The following is a 20,686-nucleotide window of genomic DNA, read 5'->3' as shown; positions in this document are numbered from 1 at the left end:
CAACGCTGTGACATGTATTTTCTTCCTACTTGCTTATTGCCTTGCCAGCTTCGGCGCTAAATGAATCCCACAACATCTTGAGCCAAGCATCCCGAGTTAGAACGGCAGGGAGGTTGGAGGACGGACACCCAACACAGTCTATGTGCTGGGACACTCGTTGTCCAGAGAACTCTGCTGGTGGAGGGGAAAGGAATTAAGAACCACAAGGCAGGTGATTTTGTTTTTAAGGTTTTGGGAGTGGGACTCAGTGGGTTTGGGTTCCATTTCTACATCTGCCACTGACGCCATCAGGGAAATGGCTTAGGCACAGCTGCACTGCAATCCTAGGGTTTGATTGCAGTTTGTGTAGCCATAACAAGCTAGCAGTGTGGGCGAGTGGTTCAAATTACCCAGGATTCTAGGTGGGCTTATACAGCCTGCACTGGAGCCTGTGCTGCCATAGCTTCACTGTTCTGATCTAGCTAGATTAAAGCTAGCTTGGCTATCTCTACACAAGCTGCAATCACACACAGTTATTGCAATGTAGACATACCCTTTGTCTCACTGTGCCTCAGTTCTCAGTCTTCTCCCACCCTTTGGCTGTCTTGTCTATTTTGATCCTGCAACTAGCTCCATGCGGAGCCAGGCTGAAGTCAGTAGAGGAGTACTTATGCAGAACAATTTACTGACTGGAGCTTTCAATTGTAAGCTCCCCTAAGCAGGGTTCTCTCTTATTATATGTACGTACAGCGCCTAGCACAACACAATCCTGATGTGGAGAGGGGCCTCAAAACACTATTATAATGCAAGTGATAAATATATAAATTATTATTAGAAATGGTTAAAAACAGGAAATAAATTACTTCTCCCCTCAAAAAACTATTTTTTTCCCCTGGTCAGAATTGCATAGGAATTCAAAAACACTCTGATCAGTGCTATAGTTGGTTGAAAAACAAGGACAAAGTTGTCAAAACTCTTCCCCCTCCCCTTTTTGTTTTAATTTTTGGCTGAAATTTGAAACTGATGAAATTTTTCATGGACATTTCAAAACAAACTAATTTCATCCAGCTCTAACACCACCACAAATTATTCTGAATGCATGCGGCGTAATTTACCATCAATCACACACAAATATTTTTGTCCCAACAAAGTACAGCCCTGATCCTGCAAAGATTTACTCTTATGCTTAAACTTTACTCACAGTAAACAGCTCCACTAAGTGGATAGACCACTCAGTAGAAAAAGCTATGCCCATGGGTGAGTCTTTACAGGATTGGAGCCCGTCTTGTGTTAGGATAAAAATGTTTCTAATGGTAAATACACTGCATTCATTTAGAATAATTTGTCTTCTTGGAGCTGGATTAAATTAGTTTGATTTTTGAAACCTTCACATCTGTGATAGCTGATCGTATTTATGCAGTATAAACACACAACCATAAAATCAAAACTCTTTCCAGTGGGGTGGCTGGAGCCGTCTCCTTACCTCCTGCCTGAAGGCTTTTCGGAAGCCACTGTTGCTGCTGGGAGCAAAGGCACGTCCAGGGATGCAGCTCACCACGGCAGGCATCCCATTTTCACAGGTGATATTCTTCTCTGCATCCACGCTGAGATGGTTGCCCAGTTTGCAGCTGGAGATGTGAGCTTCGTTGCCAGTGCAGTCCATGGAGTAAGCCCAATAATTTTGCTTCCTCTTGCTGGCAAACATCCTGAAAGAAAAAGGAAATCAGACAGCTAGTGAAATCACTCAAAACCACTCAAAGGAAATCATTCTCTGCACCGCCGGCCTGTGGAACTCCCTGCCACAAGAAGTTGTTGAGACAAATACTGCAGCTAGAACTTTAGAGGAACCCTGGATTAATTGAAGACTACTGCTAAATTTCTAGCAAAGGGATTAGTACAGAAATTTTCCTATCTTTCTCATATCTTATCTGCTTCCTGAAGCTGAGAGCAGGGTGATACAGGCTTTATCTACACTCAGAAGTTGCACTGGTTTAACTATATTTAAAAAGGAATTCATTTAATCAAGTTAAGATTGACTGGCCACAGATCCATTTGCTTGTGTAATGACCCTTTGTTTAGTTTGTCACCAAGGACTGATCTCAGGTCTGAAGTTCAGACCTCTGCCACTTGAGTGAAAGGACAGTCCATGAGGTAGGAGCAATAGCAGGAGACTATCTTCTCTCTGGAATAGCCACCCAAAGGGACACAGACACACTTGTGCAATTCTACTTGCACCACATGCTGCACAGGCATAAACTGACACTTTGCACAAAATGCAGGGACTCTTTTTTTGGCATATGCAAATTGATGCAGTGCAAATAAAGCTGGTGCATTGTTGCAAGCCCTGTGAAAATGTGGCCCTTGACATAACTGTTATCCCAGCAAATTAGCGGGGGGGGGGGGGGGGGGGGGAGGGGGAGGGAGGGGGAATGAAACTGAGGATAAAGCGAGGGTTCTCCAATGCTTCTCAAAGCTGCAGCATTAACAGCCTCGGGCCTGAGGAGAACTTCCAAGAGTCAGAGCGACTCCCCTCGTGACACGTTTACATGAGAGGAGATTGGCAGGAGATTCCACGTCTTGCACCCAAACTGGATCGCTCAACGGGAATGACTCCAGCGGCTGGGGAGTGGAGGAGAGATAAACCCATGGGGGGAAGTGGGGGGGAACCTGTTCAACTTCCAGCCAAAGCCACAAGGCTGTCTTATGGCTGCATCTGAGCTGGAATGGAATGGCAGGGTAGGGTAGGGTAGGGGATGGATGGCATCTACCACTACCAGAGGAGAGATTCTGCATATTAAGTTAATCAAAATCCAAAGGAGCCAAAACACGACTGTAATCCTGAAGTGTCTTTACAAGAGCCCACATGTGCCACTATTCTGGCATGAGTAGCAAAGGAGTGACAGTGATCTGAAAGGTAGCTAGGAGAGTGTAATTAAGGTGGGCAAAACGCTAAGAAATGAAGCTAAGATTTTGATTAATTATACCATTGATAAAGGAAAGCCAAAATGAGGGGAGGGCATCTGAACAGTTCAGGGAGCTGGTAGAGAATGTCTTTTTCCGCTAGCTAGGTTGTTAGTGTCAATTCAGCCTAGATTGGAAGTGACTGCAAGCTGTTCCAATCTTATGATCTTTCAGAGGGGCCATGTAAAATAGGATCTCAGTCCGTTTCCCAATGGGCAGCTTTCCAAAAGGACAGAATCCACCATTCAACAGTTGGTTCTAATTGCCCGTCCTTGTCAGTCTCAGCAGAGGTACCTAGGCTGCAGTGGCTCCTGAATACGGAGCTGTAACCTTCCAGCGGGAGTCCATCATCATGGAGCCGTGCAGGGGAAACTTGTCGGTCTTGTGAATAAAGGCCTCTGAGGCTGTCAAACCAAAAATAAAATTTTTCCCCACCACTAAATTTACCCCCCAAACCAATAGACAATTTAAAAGTCTACAGCTACAGCACAAAAGTATCAAAGTCAACATCCCGTTTAGAAACGAACACACACAGCAGGCAGATAAGGAGACACAGTTGATGGGTTTGGACCAGCCATTTCTTAACAGAAACATCCCATTCCACTTTCCACTGATGCCTGGGATTGAAAGGCAGCAAGAGTTGGGTGTCTAACTCCTTTAGGTGTCTGAAAATCCCAGCAGAAGTGACCCCGAAGTTAATAATTGATCACTTTGGAATACAAACAAGGGGTCAGATTCTGTTGTCAGTCATACCAGGGTAAAAATCAAGAATAAAACTGACTTCAGTGAACATTGACATTACTCCAGATTTACTTCAGTGTAATGGAGATCAGAATCTGGCCCTACATTGAGACATTTATACTCATGAGAGCTGGCTGTTTGAGATTCGGTTTTTTTGTTCATTAGAAAAATATAAGCATTATAAGCATTTACACTGGAAACCCTTGACCTGCCACACACACGCAAAGAGTTACATGAATTTCGCAAGCAGGCAAGGGACGTAGGACTGCCTTATAATAGCAAATGAAGGGCTGTCGTCTTATAGCAAATGATCTCATCCCAAGGAATTTCTTGAGGTATTTACATCTGGCTGGCATTAATAGCCCTTAGTGAACTGGTTATAAATACCCAGGAAATGCCCTAGGCCTCTTGTCAGCTCACCTCCCTTGACAGGTTCTGGATTTTCAAAGGTTGTAGACTACAGTTTACTTCACAGTTCCTTAGTCTTCAGTAACCTGTTGGGTAGCCTCTCTGGCACTGATGATACAGAAAGGTCCCTATCCAAACCTCACTGGCGTAAATCAGGAGTAACTCTACCAAAGCCAAAGGGGTATGAATAAAGACTCAGGTCCTGAGAGTTTAAGAGACAGAATCAGCTGAGTGTGTTTTAATGGGTCATTAAAAACTGATCTTCACCATCCATTGAACTGTCCCTCTATCTGCTTTAATGGAAACAACACAAGAGCCCCATCATCAGTCTGAGGGAAGGTTTAAGATTCAGCTTTGGTAGGAATGGTGTGAGGGGCCAGGGTCCACATAAACAGCTTTCATTACAGAAGAGCATAAACCAGTGGCTACAGCCAACCAAAGTCACTGGGGAAAATTCCTCCATGGTATAATGAACTGAACCAATGATTTTGGCCACCTGCTGTAGGTAAGCATGGAGCATCATTGGGAATTTAGGGGGAGCTAATCCTGTCCTCAGATGGATTAACAGGAAAAAAAATCAAATACTCTTCCTTCTGATTGAATGGACCTGAGACACTGGTTTCTGGTTGTGCTGAAAGACAGCATCTTCACACCGACTAGCTTTCCCCCTGGGGCAGGCATCTGAACAATTTAGCAAGTATCCTTTCTCCAGCCTTGTGGCACCTTAGAGATTAACAAATTTATCTGAGCATAAACTTTCGTGGGGTACAGCCCACTTCATCAGATGTATAGAATGGAACATATAGTGAGGAGATATATATACATACAGAGAACATGAAAAGGTGGGAGTTGCCCAACCAACATTGAATCTATTTCCCCCATGTTAAGTATCTTGTCAAACTGTCTTAAATGGGCTAAGTTTTTTTTTTCTCCTGCTGTCAACAGTTCATCTTAATTAATTAGTCTCTTAGAGTTGGTTGGGCAACTCCCACCTTTTCATGTTCTCTGTATGTATATGTATATATATATCCTCACTACATGTTCCATTCTATGCATCTATGAAGTGAGCTGTAGCCCACGAAAGCTTATGCTCAAATAAATTTGTCTGTCTTTAAGGTGCCACAAGTACTCCTGTTCTTTTTGCGGATACAGACTAACAGGGTTGCTACTCTGAAACTTCTCCAGCCTTGTGCAGCAGGACAGAGGAGCTGCCAGATCTGTTGCCTTCTGCCTAATGGGGATCTTGCTTTCCCAGTAAAAACCTGCAGAGGTTTATTCTCCAGACAGGGGTGCAATGCACTGCCCTGTAAATTCAAACACAGATGTATCATCTTATGATTTTAAGGTTCAGGGCAGTGCTCAGCAATAGATGAGAAAGGAATGGTTTGGTGTGAATACAGGTCAGAAAGGCAGGAACTCCTGAGTTCTATTCCTAGCTCTTATACTCTATTGACCATCTTGGACTGAGCTCCTGCTCACTCCAGTGAGAGTGGCAGAGGTTCAGGATATCTAACCTCAATTTGCCCATCTGTAAAATGGAGTGAATACTGCTCCCCTTCTGCCACGGAGATGAATTTATGAAAGCTCTTAAATAAATAGCTTTGAAGGAGCAACGGGAGCATGGAAAATGCACTGAGGTTTGTTTTGTTTCTTAAAAGAAATTGCGCCATCAAAAGGAGAAGCTAAGTTATATTGAGGAATAAAACTCTGGCAGCAAGAGGATGATGAGCTAAGTTGTTGTCTTTCAGGCAGGATCCATCTGCAAATTATTTCACCTCCCACCATGGTGCAGAAGCAAAGCCGAATATCTGCTAGCTCAGCCCGCCAAGCTGCAGTTAGCAGGAAAGGGGATGACTGTGGGTATGGAAGAGGGTGTTCACAACATTATGAAATGTTGCAGCATTATGAAATCTGGTTACCTGGCTGTGGGATAACAGTGTGAAAGGTTCCACTGGCAGGAAAAGGCTATTTCCAAATGATGCCGTGTGAAGCCTGGGACATGAGAAACATTACAGGGCTTGATACTCACGTGGGAAAGAGGCTCATTCCACGTGACCAGGGAGGGATGAAATCTGTCCGTCCTCAAACCACTATGCAATAGTACTAGACAGTGGGTGGAATAAGCTACAGAATGGAGGATGAGCCCTGGATTGGCAGGATATGACAGATGACCTGGATTCCTGAGCAGGACTTTAGAGTGATCGAAGCAGAGACTACCACTGAAGACACCAGCCCTGATTTTACACAGGACCATTGGGCAGAACCCTTGGAGTTTTACTTAGTCCTGGCAGGCCACTATTTAATACAGCTTTGCCCTAATAAGGCGTCTTAATGCATTAAATGCTGGGTTCCAGTAACTTTGGGCACACACAATGCCGGAGGAAGGGAAACCATTCTTTTAGAAGTGACAATCCAATGAAGCTGCCAGTCTGACACATCTGTACTTAGGAAAGTACAAACACAATTCAAACTTCTCCTCCCTTTGGCACAATCACACCCCAGGCTGTTCCAACACTGTGGAAAATATTCAACACATTTTCCAAAGATCTTTATTTGGGTATCAACAGCTCAGATATCAGATCTCCCTTTTACCTGTAGCTGGGCCTGGCACATAGATACAAGGGGGAGACTGCAGCAGAATAGGCACCAGGTTCTCTGCCACTGACTTTACTGCATGATGTTAGAAAAGTCACTTAGAGGCTGGTATTTAGAGTATCCACCACTCAGACTGTGGTCCCGGGGAGCTGCACATACCCAGTGCCTCTGAAAATCAGGCTCAGTCTCAGTGCCTTATTATTCTCCCATCTGTAAGATTGGGTTCATAATGCTGTATTATTTATTTTTGTATGCACTAGAAATATGCAAAAATCCCTGATCTGAAAATCCTAATCCACACACACGTGTACTCATTAAATATATATCTGTACACACAGAGCACACTTTATATCTTCCATAACTGCGCACCTGAACACATCCTACACACAAGATTCAGCTTACAATGCTTAAAGGTAAATAACCCAATCCTTAATAGAGAAAATACGGAAAAAGATACTGCATGTACCTACTAGAAAACATGACTCCCACCTTGGATAGACCAAAGGCATCTTAGTGGACATGATGCACACAAAATCATAGAAATGTAGGGCTGAAAGGGACCTCAAGAGGTCATCTAGTCCAGCAGTTCTCAAACTGTGGGTCGGGACCTCAAAGTGGGTTGCAACCCTGTTTTAATGGGGTCTCCAGGGCTGGCGTTAGACTGGCTGGAGCCAGGGCCAAAGCCAAAGTCTGAGTCCCACTGCCTGGAGTTGAAGTCAAAGCCCAAGTTTCACCTCCCAGGGCCTAACCCTGAGCCCCACCACCCAGGGGTCAGGCTTCGGCTTCAGCCCTGGGGTGGTGGGGCTCAGGCTACAAGCTCACCACCCGGGGCTGAAGCTCTTGGGTTCTTGCTTTGGTCCCCCACCCAGTGTGGCAGGGCTTGGGTGGGCTCAGGCTTCAGTCTCCGCTCCTGGGGTTGTGTAGTCGTGTTGTCAGAAGGGTATCGCGGTGCAACAAAGTTTGAGAATCCCTGCTCTAAGTCCATCCCCCTTTGCTGAGAAAGCATTAAGTATAACTAGCCCATCCCTGACAGGTGCTTGTCTAACCCATTCTTAAAAACCTCCAATGATGGGGATTCCACACGCTCTCTAGGTAACCTGTTCCAGTGCTTAACTATCCTTTAGTTAGGAAAAACTTTCCAAAATCTAGCCTAAATCTCCCTGGCACATGCACTATTGTGGGCTGAAGGAAAGTTGCCAAGCCATCATTTATTAAGTACAGTTGCTTCCAACTATTAAAATGATACCATCCTTCTTGGAAACACCTCTAAGTGCTGAGCAGGAAGGATCTGCTTTGTCTTATTAGAGCAAATTGATTATGTGGTTCTGATGTGCAGTGCAGGAGCACAACAGTATCTCTTTAGCTCAGGAGAGAAAACGGGCATGGATGGAAACATGTTCCTCTACTCCAATAGTCCAGAACAAAAACATGAGAGCACCTCATAGCAATTACTACTTCACCACTTGTATCCCTTAGATGCTGGAAAACAAAACTCTAGTTTGGGCATTTTATTTGTGCTGCTTTACAATATTCCAGCCCCAGGACCTTTTCAACCGATTGTCTTCATCTTACTAATGAGAAACATGAAGCGCAGCTAGTCAGCTCCAACAGAAACCTAGAGAAACAGCCCTCCTGTGAGCTAAAGGAAGAAGCGGAAAAACAACAACTATTACTTCTTACAAATAAAATTCCCCCTCACCAGCTTAGTCCCTGGTCCAGCTCCATAGACCAGACTTGGGGGAGAAACTGGATGATTTCTTAGCATAAGCTATTTTGCAGCTGCCTTGTTGTAAACTGTAAAGAGCAAAATGTGTTTATGTTACGAGCTGGAGACAAAAAGAAATCTGCAGCATGCTAACTCACAGGGGGACAGTCAGAATTCCTGCTAGTTTTATTCTGCATGCAACCAAAAGGACACTGCAGGCTTTCCCCCAGGGATCATAGAATCAAAGAAGATTAGGGTTGGAAGAGACCTCAGGAGGTCATCTAGTCCAACCCCCTGCTCAAAGCAGGGCTAACACCAACTAAATCATCCCAGCCAGGGCTTTGTCAAGCCTGACCTTAAAAACCTCTAAGAATGGAGATTCCACCACCGACCTAGTGCTGTCTACATTGAGAGTTTAGACCGGCATAGTTACATCTTTCCAGGGGTGTGGATTTCACACCCCTGACAGACCTAGCTATGATGAAGTAAGTTTCCAGTGTAGACCAGGCCTGTGTGGAGCTCCTTTTGAAGCTGGACATTTCTACTGGGGATTGGGAGAAACTTGTGACTATATATGGCTAAGAACTCTAACCATCTCAACAAATGGGGTAACGTCTACACACATTGCTGCTGACATTGTGTCTCCAGTACACATGGCTTGGTGAATCCAGGCCCCGTGCTGTAAGCCAAGTGGTGAACTCTTGACACCCATTGGTACTGAGTTGTCCCATTACTTTCATAGAATATCACGGTTGGAAGGGACCTCAGGAGACCATCTAGTCCAACCCCCTGCTCAAAGCAGGACCAATCCCCATCTAAATCATCCCAGCTAGGGCTTTGTCAAAACGGACCTTAAAAACCTCTAAGGAAGGAGATTCCATCACCTCTCTAGGTAACCCATTCCAGTGCTTCACCACCGTCCTAGTGAAATAGTGTTTCCTAATATTGAACCTAGACCTCCCCCACTGCAGCTTGAGACCATTGCTCCTTGTTCTGTCATCTGCCACCACTAAGAACAGTTTCCATCCTCTTTGGAACTCCCCTTCACTCTTCTCTTCTGCAGACTAAATAACCCCCGTTCTCTTCCCTCATTTAATGCTCTCCTTGGATATTGCAAGACAGTGCACTATAGAGTAGAAGTAAAGCACTGTTTACAGTAGGGACATTTGACCAACGTGCCACCATTGCTAACATCATTTCAGATCCATGGGCAGCAGCCGTGTCGGGAGCTCTAGTGCAGACAGGCTGCCAACATTTCAAGCAGCGTGTCATCTAACTCTGTTCACAGCAGGGCTAATTGACTTGGTGCTTAATACAGTGAAGGTAGTTGACAGCCCAGCTACTGAAGAGCTCCCAAGGCTGCCAACTCCAGTGGAGCTGAACAATGGGAGAATTATTGGAAAATTTCTTCAAGGCAGACAGCTCCTGAGCAGCAACTGACTCACAATCCTTAAATTCAGTGAGTTGGCAGCCAGATACGCAGGAACTACAGGAGGGTGAGCCCAGGTGAGAGGCAAATACCAGAGAAGTTTGGTAAACCCTGGGTAAACATTTCGTCCGAGCTGTGAAACCCTGAATTCTATGCAGTCGTGTGAATGAGGAATCTTGTGTTATGAGATAAAACAAGGACCTGTCTTACTGCAATTCAAATCAGTTAAAACTGCTGTCGCGGCATGCACTGATCCTGATCATGCAACTGGATCTATGCAGACAGCCCTCTATGCCTGCTCAGGCTCTTTTTGAAATTGATGGGCCTCCATGAAGATTTAAGTGCAGGACTCAGACTATAGATATATACAAATGTTACACAGAGCCCACGCCAGTAGAACGAACGCAAGAATAAATATTAGGACTATCTAGCAGTTGGAAATAGAAAGACTTAGTGAACCATCTTTTTGTCTGACTTTAAACAGATACTACATTTTTTCTCCTCCAAAAGGTTAGGCTCAAACTGGCCTCATGCATCCCTGGTTACAAAAGGAAGTGCCTGACATTTAAAATATTTACACAGAAGTAAAATCTGATCCACAGGAATGAAGCAACTGGCCGAGGTTTGCCTACTTCTAGGTCTTTGCTATAATTCGAAATTTGCATTTTTGAACAAGGCCCGAGTGTTCGGGAAACATGACCAAGGCTTATAAAAAGTTCCCCTCTTACTTGTAGACCTTGGCATTGTATTTCCTCTCGCCCGGAAATCCAAACATGCCGCAGACAACTCGGGAATTCTTCGCAGTCCAGTGTTTGTCACAGATCTGCTTCCAGTTCCCTCCGTCTTTCACCTCCACGTAACCCTCTGTAACAGGCACACGCCTGCGGTAGGTAGCAAGAATAGCTCGGATCCTTATGTCCTCCACCTGGATGTTCATGTTCTAAGGGTAAAAAGGGTATGTTAGGGATGCATTTTAGCAAGTCAACAGGTTTGAATGGTTAAATCAGGGAACTAGAAGTCAGGGCACCTGGGTTCTCCACCTGACTTGTTTTACAGCTGAATAAACTGACACAGGGAAGACAAGCTGGCTTATGCAAAGTCAGCACAGGGAGTCCAGGAGGTCCCATTCCCAGCTCCCCCACTGATCTTCTGAGCAACCGTGGGCAAGTCACTTCATCTTTCAGTGTCTGTTTCTCCAGCTTACAAAAGCAATGATCCTGTACATTGGTAGGTAAAGTACCTTAATATGCCCTGACAAAAAACATATTATATATGAATGCAAAAAGTATTATGGCCAGACAGATGGACCTTTACAAATAGGACATTTCTGGAGTTTCTAAAAAGATCCTTCACATGAGATATTTTTGTTGTTTAAATAATATTTTTAGTCTATTTCATTTAACATCACCACCCTTTGTTATAGCAGAGCCATATTGTTATTTTCAGTTTTTCAGCTTCCTTAAAATGTCCTCTCCACTGAGCACCAGGGGAAACTTTACAAACGTGTGCACAATTGAAGATCCAACTGCAATGGGTCTCCCGCCCACTCTGCGCTTGCCAGCTACGACTGCATCTTTCCATACTGTGTGGCAGCATTTAGCATGCTGTAATGGGGGGGGGGGGAGTGGCTACAGTCTTTGCATTTTAGGCGTGACTTGTTTTGTGTCTTAACGCACATGCCAGGGACTGAGCTAGGCTGATTTACACCAGCTGAGGATCTGGCCTTAGAAGCATAAAAGTGAGCTGGGCCTGAAGTTCATATCATCACAGCAATGTATTTGTGCATCAGTTTCCTCACCATAGACCCCAGTACTACAGTACCCAGGGTCTCTGATGGGCTACTACTCTGGTTGCTAGCCCACCACATTTACATTACTACTGTTACCCATGCTAACTAGACTGTAACATGTTCTAGTGTTAATCACACCTTCAACTGCAGTGTAGACATACCCACAGTGACTTGCCCAGGGAGGTCCTGAGGCCAATAGGGAATTGAACCCAGATGTTTCAAATCCCAAGCTAGCATGCAAATCCCTGGGTTATCCTTCCTCCCTCCTTTCATCCCCCAAGAGCATAAGTTTTAAAAAGTGGGTCTTTCCAATTGCTGTTTGTGGGTACTCGCTGTTTGCTCAGACTGGATTTCTCCTTTAGATGAAATGCACTTGGGACAGGAGATGGGTCTCAGCTGCCACATGGATTTCACATTTTGAGCACATGTGAGGGCAGGAATACAGAACTCTCAGAAACTCAAGCCCTGAGCTTAGGCTGACTGGAAAAAGAAAATCTGCTGTGGCAAGCAATTAAAAAGCTAATGCAAGTTTCTATGATGCTTCCAGGAGAAGTCCTTTTTCTTGTCAACAGTATAAAGAGTACATGGTTTCCAATGGTTACATCACAGCTGTGGAATTCTCCCCCTCCTCTCCCCAAGTTTAATCACTTAAAAGTGAACAAAGCCTAGCACTTTAAAGGAACATGTGCTGCTTTGATCCACTGCGATCAATTAAAAATACAAGTTGCTAGAGGCAGGAAAAGTCACATTTAGATTCAGAGTTGCCTAGAAATAGAATCAGCACATCTGCCCTGGATAGGAAGCATACAGAAAGGCTGCATTTGGTTATGTGATCGCCATGTGCAACTTGCGAAATAGGCAGACCGCAGGCCAGACCATCACCTGCTGCAAACAGACGTTGCTCCACCAAAGTCAATTGGCTGAGCTTCTGGCCTAGTGTATTTAGAGGAGGGGACTCAGCTCAAATCCCTGCACTCTCTCGTGGGCTCTGCTACTGACTCACTCAGTAACCTTGGGCAACTCACTTAGACTGTATTTTTTCAAGCATCCATTCATTTTGATTGACTGGCTTGACACATGCCTAGGTATTGATCTGACAGAGGTGTTGGCCTCTTGTTGCTCACATTAACTTTAACTGCAATTGTGGGTTCTTGACATTCAACCACAGCATGTCTCAAAGGGGACACCCAAAACCAGAGGTCACTTTTGAAAATTTGGCCTACTTCTCTCGTTATTTATGCGGTGTATTATAGTAGCACCAAGGAACCCAGGTCGTGGAGCAGGACCCCATTATGCTAGGTACTATACAGCTACAGAACAAAACACAGTCCCTGCTCCAAATTGCTTATCTTCTGCCTCGGACAGTGTGAGCAGTAGTGTAGCTGGGGGCGGGGAGGGGGGGGGCGGAGGGAGGAGGAGGGAGCGGCTGTTCTCCTGCTGAGCACAAGTGGCGTCTTTTCAATTTCTTGGCACCTTAATTTTTATTCACCTGGTGGCACTTTTACTGACGGGGCGGCACTCCGGGTCTTTGACAGCACTTCAGCGATGGGTCCTTCACTCGCTTGGGTGTGTTCGGTGGCACCAAAGGACCTGCCACCAAAATGCCGCCAAAGTGAAGGACCTGCCGCCTAACTGCTGCTAGGTCATGAAAACAAACCTAGTAGTAGAAAACCCTGAAGAAGTCAGACAAGAGAAGACCCCAGAGAAGTCAGACAAAAAGTGGGAGCAAGCGAATGTTATTAACCTTGTTTAGTAGATGGGAAACTGAGGCAGAGACTAAGCAGCTTGTCCAAGAGAATCTGTGGCAGAGCCAAGGAACTGAACCCAGACCTCGAGGCCCAGGCCAATGGCTTCACCAGACAACCCTTTCTCTAGCCAGCAGCTATACACCAGTTACCTTTTTAGAGCTAAACCATTCGCTCTGTGAACTGTGTTTTTTTCAAAGGACAAATGTGTGTGTTAGAAAAACCAAAAAAGGGCTGAGAGCATCCTAACACGGAAAAGCTGCAAACACCCTGTGCCTCACTGGGGCGTACCACGGATTTCCAACATCAGAGCAACAGGCAAGCAGGAAGCCAGCAATTTCCCATTGGAGACTTTCCCAAGTTACCCAAACAAAACCCCAAGAGAAGATATTGCAACCTTAAGAAGGTTATTTAAGAAAATAAAATCTACTGGCCCAAGTTCTGCTTCTGTAGTTAGTCAGGCAGCTGCTAGGCAAAGTGCAAGATAACATCCGTTCCCAGACAGTGCTGACGTCCCAGGGAATGGGTTAGTGGTTTAGGAAGTGAGAAAAGAACAGGCATACTTGTGGCACCTAAGGCCTAATCTACACTACGAGTTTAGGTCAAATTTAGCAGCATTAAATCAAATTAACTCTGCACCCGTCCACACAACGAAGCCATTTTTGTTGGCATAAAGGGCTCTTAAAATCCATTTCTGTACTCCTCCCTGATAAGGGGAGTAGCGCTAAAATCGACATTGCCGGTTCGAATTAGGGTTAGTGTGGATGCAATTCAACTGTATTGGCCTCCAGGAGCTATCCCACAGTGCACCATTGTGACCACTCTGGACAGCAATCTGAACTCGGATGCACTGGCCAGGTAGACAGGAAAAGCCCCACAAACTTTTGAATTTAATTTCCTTTTTGCCCAGTGTAGAGAGCTGATCAGCACAGGTAACCATGCAGAGCTCATCAGCACTGTGACCATGCAGTCCCAGAATCGAAAAAAGAGCTCCAGCATGGACTGTACGGGAGGTACTGGATCTGATCGCTGTATGGGGAGACGAAGCCGTGCTATCTGAACTCCGTTCCAAAGGACGGAATTCCAAAACACCTACCCCAGCCTGGACAGTAGTAAGGAGCAGTCCAACTATAGGCTGAACAAGTGCAGAATGGTGGTTCACTCTACTTCCCTGTAAGTCAACCGCCCTCCCCTCGCACCTTGATCTCTGCTTGAAGAGGCAATAAAGTCAGTGTTGTTTCAAATTCACGCATTCTTTATTACTTCATCACACAAATGGAGGGATAACTGCCACAGTAGCCCAGGAGGGGAGGAGGGAAGCAACAGGTGGGGTTGTTGCAGGGGCACCCCCTAGAATGGCATGCAGCTCATCATTTCTGCCAGATGTCTGGGGCTCTGACCCTGAGCGGCCACTTGCATCTCTGGTTCTTCAGAAGGCTTGCCTGATATTCTAGGCAGCACCGAACCTCCATTAGACAAAATTTGAAGAGAATGACCTCAGGAGTCATTCCCATTTTTGTCTAGGTGCCCCTGACCGATCTCATGGAGGCCGGCCAGGAGCATCCCTGACAGCAGCAGATGGTACAGTATGACTGGTAACCGTCTTTGCTAACTTGCAAAGGCAAGGAGCTGCAGCTGCTGCTGTGTAGCACTGCAATACCGTGTCTGTCAGCAGCATCCAGTAGACGTACGATGACAGTGAAAAAAGGCTAAATGGGCTTCATGCTTGCCGTGCTATGGCGTCTGCTCGGGCAATCCAGGGAAAAGGGCATAAAATGATTGTCTGCCATTGCTTTCACGGAGTAGGGGTTGACTGACTACATTTACCCATAACCACCCGCGACAAATTTTTGGCCCCATCAGGCATTGGGAGCTCAACCAGAATTCCAGTGGGCAGCGGGGACTGTGGGATAGCTATCCACAGTGCACCACTCCGAAAGTCGACCCTTGCCATGGTTCTATGGATGCACACCGCCAAATTAATGTGCTTAGTATGGATAAATGCACTCGACTTTATACAAGCTGTTCCCAAAAATCAACTTCTGTAAAATCAGAGTAATTTCGTAGCGCAGACATATCCTTAGAGATTTTATTTATTTCCAAATTTATTTGGAAGTGAGAGGCACACATTCCAGCTCTGCCAGTGACTCATTGTAAGAAGGCTGTACTCTACTGGCCTGATCCAGGAACTAGGAGTCAGGACCCCAGGGGTTCTCTATTCCCGGCTGTGCCACTGTCTCATTTGGGCATGTCACTCTTGCTCTATCTTCCCATTTCACAGATGGGGAAACTGGGGTGGTGAGAGTTTAAGTGACTTGCCCAGGACCATGAGAGGAATCAGTGTCAGAGCCAGGATTCTAACTCACGAGTTCCTGGCTCCGATCATACCTCCTTCTCAGAAGAAACTCATGCACCAAAATACATCAACAAGCCAGCCAGCCATACTGACTTGTACTCAGCTTAAATAGACCCATTCTTCATTGGTTCTGATTTGTATTTTGTCTTGGCCAAGGACAAAAAAAATTATCAAATTTGCAGGAAATAAATCATCCTTTTTATACTTCAATCTCCAAATGGCTATAACAGGCCAGCACGAAACATCATTTCATGATCTGCCTGAAGAGCAAGTATAAGCCACATCTATTTCTCCCCAGTTTGTTCTCTCTGTTTGTAACCATACAACCCTTCGATTGCTTTAACCATGGATCTAACCCTGAAGTCATTACTCAGGCAAAACTTCCATAGACAGAATCAAGAACTGCAGATCTAGACTTTACATTGGAAAACTAAAGGGGGAACAGGGTGGAGAATAATCAAAACAACTAAATGTATATTTCTCAGGGAACTCTTTAAAAGGACTGGTAAGATTCCCCGCCCCCACCCCCCCCGGCAACTTTGTATGGGTTTCAGTGGTTTCTCTCCGCTGCAGGGTTCTGTTGGTTGCACTTGAATTGGTGCGTAGTCAGTGAAAAGTGAGTACAGAGACATGCACTTTATCCTTCCAACACTCACACCTAGAACAGCTGGGCTAATGTTGAAAACAGATTTCTCATAAAACCAGAAGGAACCACAGCAAACAATATTTAATAGCCTGAGCAGATTTCTTGTTTAAACGACTATTGTCATATTTCATGTACACGTGTAGAGGGAGATCAATGGACACACAGTGCATTTATGGGGACCATACAATATTTGTTTTTCTATTATAGTAACATATAGCAACCCCACCAGAGATTGGGGCTCTGTTGTGCTAGGTGTTGTCTGGGATTGTCAAAGGAGCCCAAGGAAATGAGGCACCTGAATCCCACTGAAAGTCAATCACTCACCCTTATTATGATGTGTATTACATTAGTACCAAGAGGCGAGATAAGCCTCATTGTGCTAGGGGTTGCACACACAGTGTAAGAGATCGCCCGTGTCCTAAAGAGTTTACTAGCTAAACAGACCAGATAAAAAGTATGGGAGAAGAGAAGCATTATCATCCCCACTTTACCAATGGGAAACTGAGGTATAGAGATTAAGTGACTTGCCCCAGGTCATGCAGGGAGTCTGTGGCAGACCAGGTATTTGAACCCAGGTCTTCTGAGTCCCAGTCCAGAGCACTAGCCATAAGGCCATCCTCTTACAAGACCAGACTTCCCAATCTGCAGATTTCAAAGCACTTTATTAACCAGGTATTACTTTGTTTACAGACAGGAAAACTGAGGCCTTATTCTCATACATGCTGGAGACCTATGTGCTTCATCTGGAGCTCTGGGGCTCAGCACAGCATAAGGAGTAAAACCCAGAACTCTTGACTCACCCAGTCCCACACATAATGATTAAATAACACTTCCCTTACTGTAAAAGGTTTCTCACAAATAGCCATCTTCCTCATGCAGGGGTGGAGGACAGATAAAAACCAAGAGACTTGATTAACATATTGAATTACCATGCCTCTTGCACAACAAGCCCTCCTCTTTGGAGCTATTCAGCTAGTCTTGCATGACTTCCACCCATTTGCACCAACAGCTATTGAGAGAGATGCTGTCCCATCTATCCCAAACCTCAGTTCCCCTTTGGCTTGGAATTCAACTACTAGCCTAATCCCAACCTGGATCCAAAACCTCACCCTGTGTCTGCTCATTAAACATCCCACCCGTGTATTTTATACGTAGCCAGCTCTAGCGGTTGTACTAATATCTCTAGAGTCACTTTCTCTCTGAAAGGATCCTGTTTCTTGCATTGTAAACCCCACTCACCGAGATAAATGAGTCTGTTCCTTCCTTGTCTGGCATCTTTCCACAAACTGCACTTCTTGTTTTATCCAAATGTAGTTTTGGCAGAGAGAGAGAGAGAGAGAAAGCGAGCCAACATACAAAGCAACAAGTAATCCTCAGGCCAGGGCAACAGATTTTCTCTTCCCTAACTTAAGCTGTTTTACCCAAGAAAGGTGTGACAAGCCCACTGAAGCAAGGCAGGAGGAGAGAGTGGATTAGGTAAAAGAGAAAGCACTGCAGATCTTTGGCTATGGTTTTTAAGCAATGGCTCCGCCAAAAACAACTCACTTTCAACTAAAATGGTATGGGTTTGTGTGAAGTAAAACACTAGTCTAAACTAAATTGATGTAAACAGGAGGAAAGCTAAGCACTGGATTGGGACTCAATTCAATTTCCAACTCCGCCACAAACACCCTGTGAACCTTGGGAAAATCAATTCACCTCCCTGTGCCTGAGTTCCCCTTCTGCAAAATGCGGCTATGGAGCACAGCTTGCAGGAGGGGAGACTCTGGAGGAAGCACCAGAACATAGGGGCTGACTCTGTGGGTGCTCCGGAGCTGGAGCACCCACGGGAAAAAATTAGAGGGTGCTCTGCACCCACCGGCAGCCAAGCTCCCTGCCCCACCTCACCTCCACCTCCTCCCCTGAGTACACCGTGTCCCCGCTTCTCCTCCCGGTGCTTGCTGCCACGAAACAGCTGTTGGGAGGGAGGGGGGAGGAGCGGGAACATGGCACACTCAAGGGAGGAGGCAGGGAAGAGGTGGGGCCAGGGCAGAGATTTGGGGAAGGAGTCCAATAGGGGCAGGGAGGGGATGGCGACTTTGGAGAAGGGATTGGAATGGGAGTGGGGCAGGGGTGGAGTCAGGATGGGGCTTGGGATGGGTCGAGCACCCACCAGCACCAGGACAAGTTGGTGCCTATGCATCCGAAATTCAGTCTGCGGGCACATGGCTGGAATGCTAGCTGCAGCATCTCGGTAAATAGTTCTCTTAATAAAGAGCCAGTTCAGTTTTACAAGCACAGAGCCATGTCATTACTCAGTATGCAGTCCATGAAACGGGTTAATGATACCTCCTTTCTTCCACCTTCTGCCCATCTTGTCTATTGAATTGTAAACTCTTCACAGTAGGGCTGTCTCTCGGTTTGTTTGCATAATGCCTAGCACCATGAGGACCTAATCTTGGCTGAGACCTCTAGGAACTACTAGAATACAAATACATAAATCAAACTACAATTCCAAGAACTGTAACAGTTCGAACCATCTATTTTTTTTCTCCTGCTTCCTCAGCTTTCTCAATTCTGTATTGGGTTTCCTCACTCCTCCTCTACAGCCCTGGATATAACACCTACCACGTAACCAACGGCCAAGGGTTGTTATGAAACCACAAATCTCAGCCGCAGATCGTGCAGAAGACAATAAAAATAAAAGTTTTGTTGTGAGTTTAAGAGAATCCCAGCTTCAAATAAGTTCACATGAATCTCAACTGGTTTGGTTTCCCTGTCTGAATCAGACTCTTTCTCACAGCTTTAGATCCAATTGCAAAAGGCTCACACAACCTTCCAACTTTTTCCCATCACCAATTGCCATCTGTTTTGCATTAGGCAGAGCAAACATATCTTTCTATATCCACTACTCGCCTCTCCCCCAACTTGCTCCTTGTGACAGGCCTGTCATTTAAACACCCAGGTGGATGCAGATTAATGCACGGATCAGAATGAATCTGGTTTCTTATTCCTGGGAATCTGGTCCCCAGCCCTCAGGCTCCACTATTCACAGTTCATTAAACAAAAACAAAACATCAGGGAGTGGCAGAAAAATTGCTTGTTTATGCCCTTTCCCTTCAGTATTGCTATAGCCACAAAAGGGATAGATCATGGCTTTAGGGATTTTCCAAGAGTGAAGTGCCTAATTCCCAAAGAATTGGGCACCTCAATCCCTTAGGCTTTTTGGAAACTTCCACAGAGCCGTGTTGCTCCAGGGCTCCAAGGCACACAGCAGCAGTATTGGCCTAAGGGTGCAGCATTTGCTCCCCAGCACGTTGGCTCAGCCCTGCTAGCTGGTGCACGTGCTGGATCTGTCAAGGCAAGAGTCTGCAACCCGGCAAGGCAACAAGAGCACAAGGACGGAGAGATGAGTCTAACCCATGAACAGAGACATAAGATGGGAGGCTAGAGAAGGCTCCTCGGGCCCTCTTGTATCCCCAGCACAGAACAGCCCTTGGTTTTTACAGAGGAAGCAGAAGAAATGACAGTTCATATCCTTTTTGCTGTTAAATTCCTTAGGCCCAGGGCCCACAGCATCACTCTGTAAACAGCTGCTAATGCATTTTTCCCTCCTAGCTAGCAGGCTCACAACATTCCGTTTAGAAGAGCAATGACTGTTTCCCTTCATTATCTACTCCAGCTCAGCTAGTTTTTTTTCCATCCCAGCTGAACCGTCCCAGTTTGACACTCCTCAGGCTTTCCTCTGATCATCAGACTGAATGGCTTTTGGTCAACATTTAAAGGGGGGAAAAAAAAAGAAGAAGAAAAAAAAAAAGAGTGATCTCAGCAGAGAAGATACCTTAGGCGACTTCAGCAAACCACAACAGCTGGGGTTTTCAGAAGAGAAGCTCAATTGCCACATGAAATATACACCCACGCAACTACATCATGAGGAAGCCAGCCGGGGACTGATCTAGTCTGAGCAGCCTGGGGTTTCTGCTCACTGACATCAGCAAGCTGAATGCTTTTAAACAGGCAACTATGAGTCAGTGGTTCTGAACTGGTGACTTATCCTAAGATGAAGGGTCAAGGTAGGTCCAGAGGGGGATTTCTGCCTTGACCATTCATCATGTTGTGGGATTTTGCCTCTGTACATTCTAATATTATGTTACCATCATTAGAGCTGAATGAGAACTGCAAAAACTATGTTTGGACGTGTCAGTTTGAATGTAGCTTGGAACTATTTGGTTCAATCATGTTCATGATCCTATTTATTCACAAATAGACAACAGAATATACTTCATGTATATATTTACATGAAAGTTTGGGAAGCAGCTATTCTTCGTATGGATACTTGCATTAACACATTCC

At 45.4% G+C, this 20,686-nt stretch overlaps 1 protein-coding gene across 1 annotated transcript in view; it reads right to left on the bottom strand.

Annotated features, from left to right (window-relative positions):
- LOXL2 (lysyl oxidase like 2) overlaps positions 1-20,686 on the bottom strand; it is an 88,450-nt gene that overhangs the window by 34,125 nt on the left and 33,639 nt on the right. The window contains exons 4-5 of the mRNA XM_050939955.1: positions 10,547-10,758; positions 1,463-1,685 (exon numbers count right to left, since the gene is read on the bottom strand). Coding sequence (XP_050795912.1) covers positions 1,463-1,685; positions 10,547-10,758 — 435 coding nt within the window. The remainder of the gene's footprint in view (positions 1-1,462; positions 1,686-10,546; positions 10,759-20,686) is intronic.

The sequence above is a fragment of the Gopherus flavomarginatus genome, chromosome 2, assembly GCF_025201925.1.
Source record: "Gopherus flavomarginatus isolate rGopFla2 chromosome 2, rGopFla2.mat.asm, whole genome shotgun sequence".
NCBI lineage: Eukaryota > Metazoa > Chordata > Testudines > Testudinidae > Gopherus > Gopherus flavomarginatus.
The sequence above is the reverse complement of the archived record's forward strand: the minus strand, read 5'-3'. Positions and strand labels throughout refer to the sequence as shown.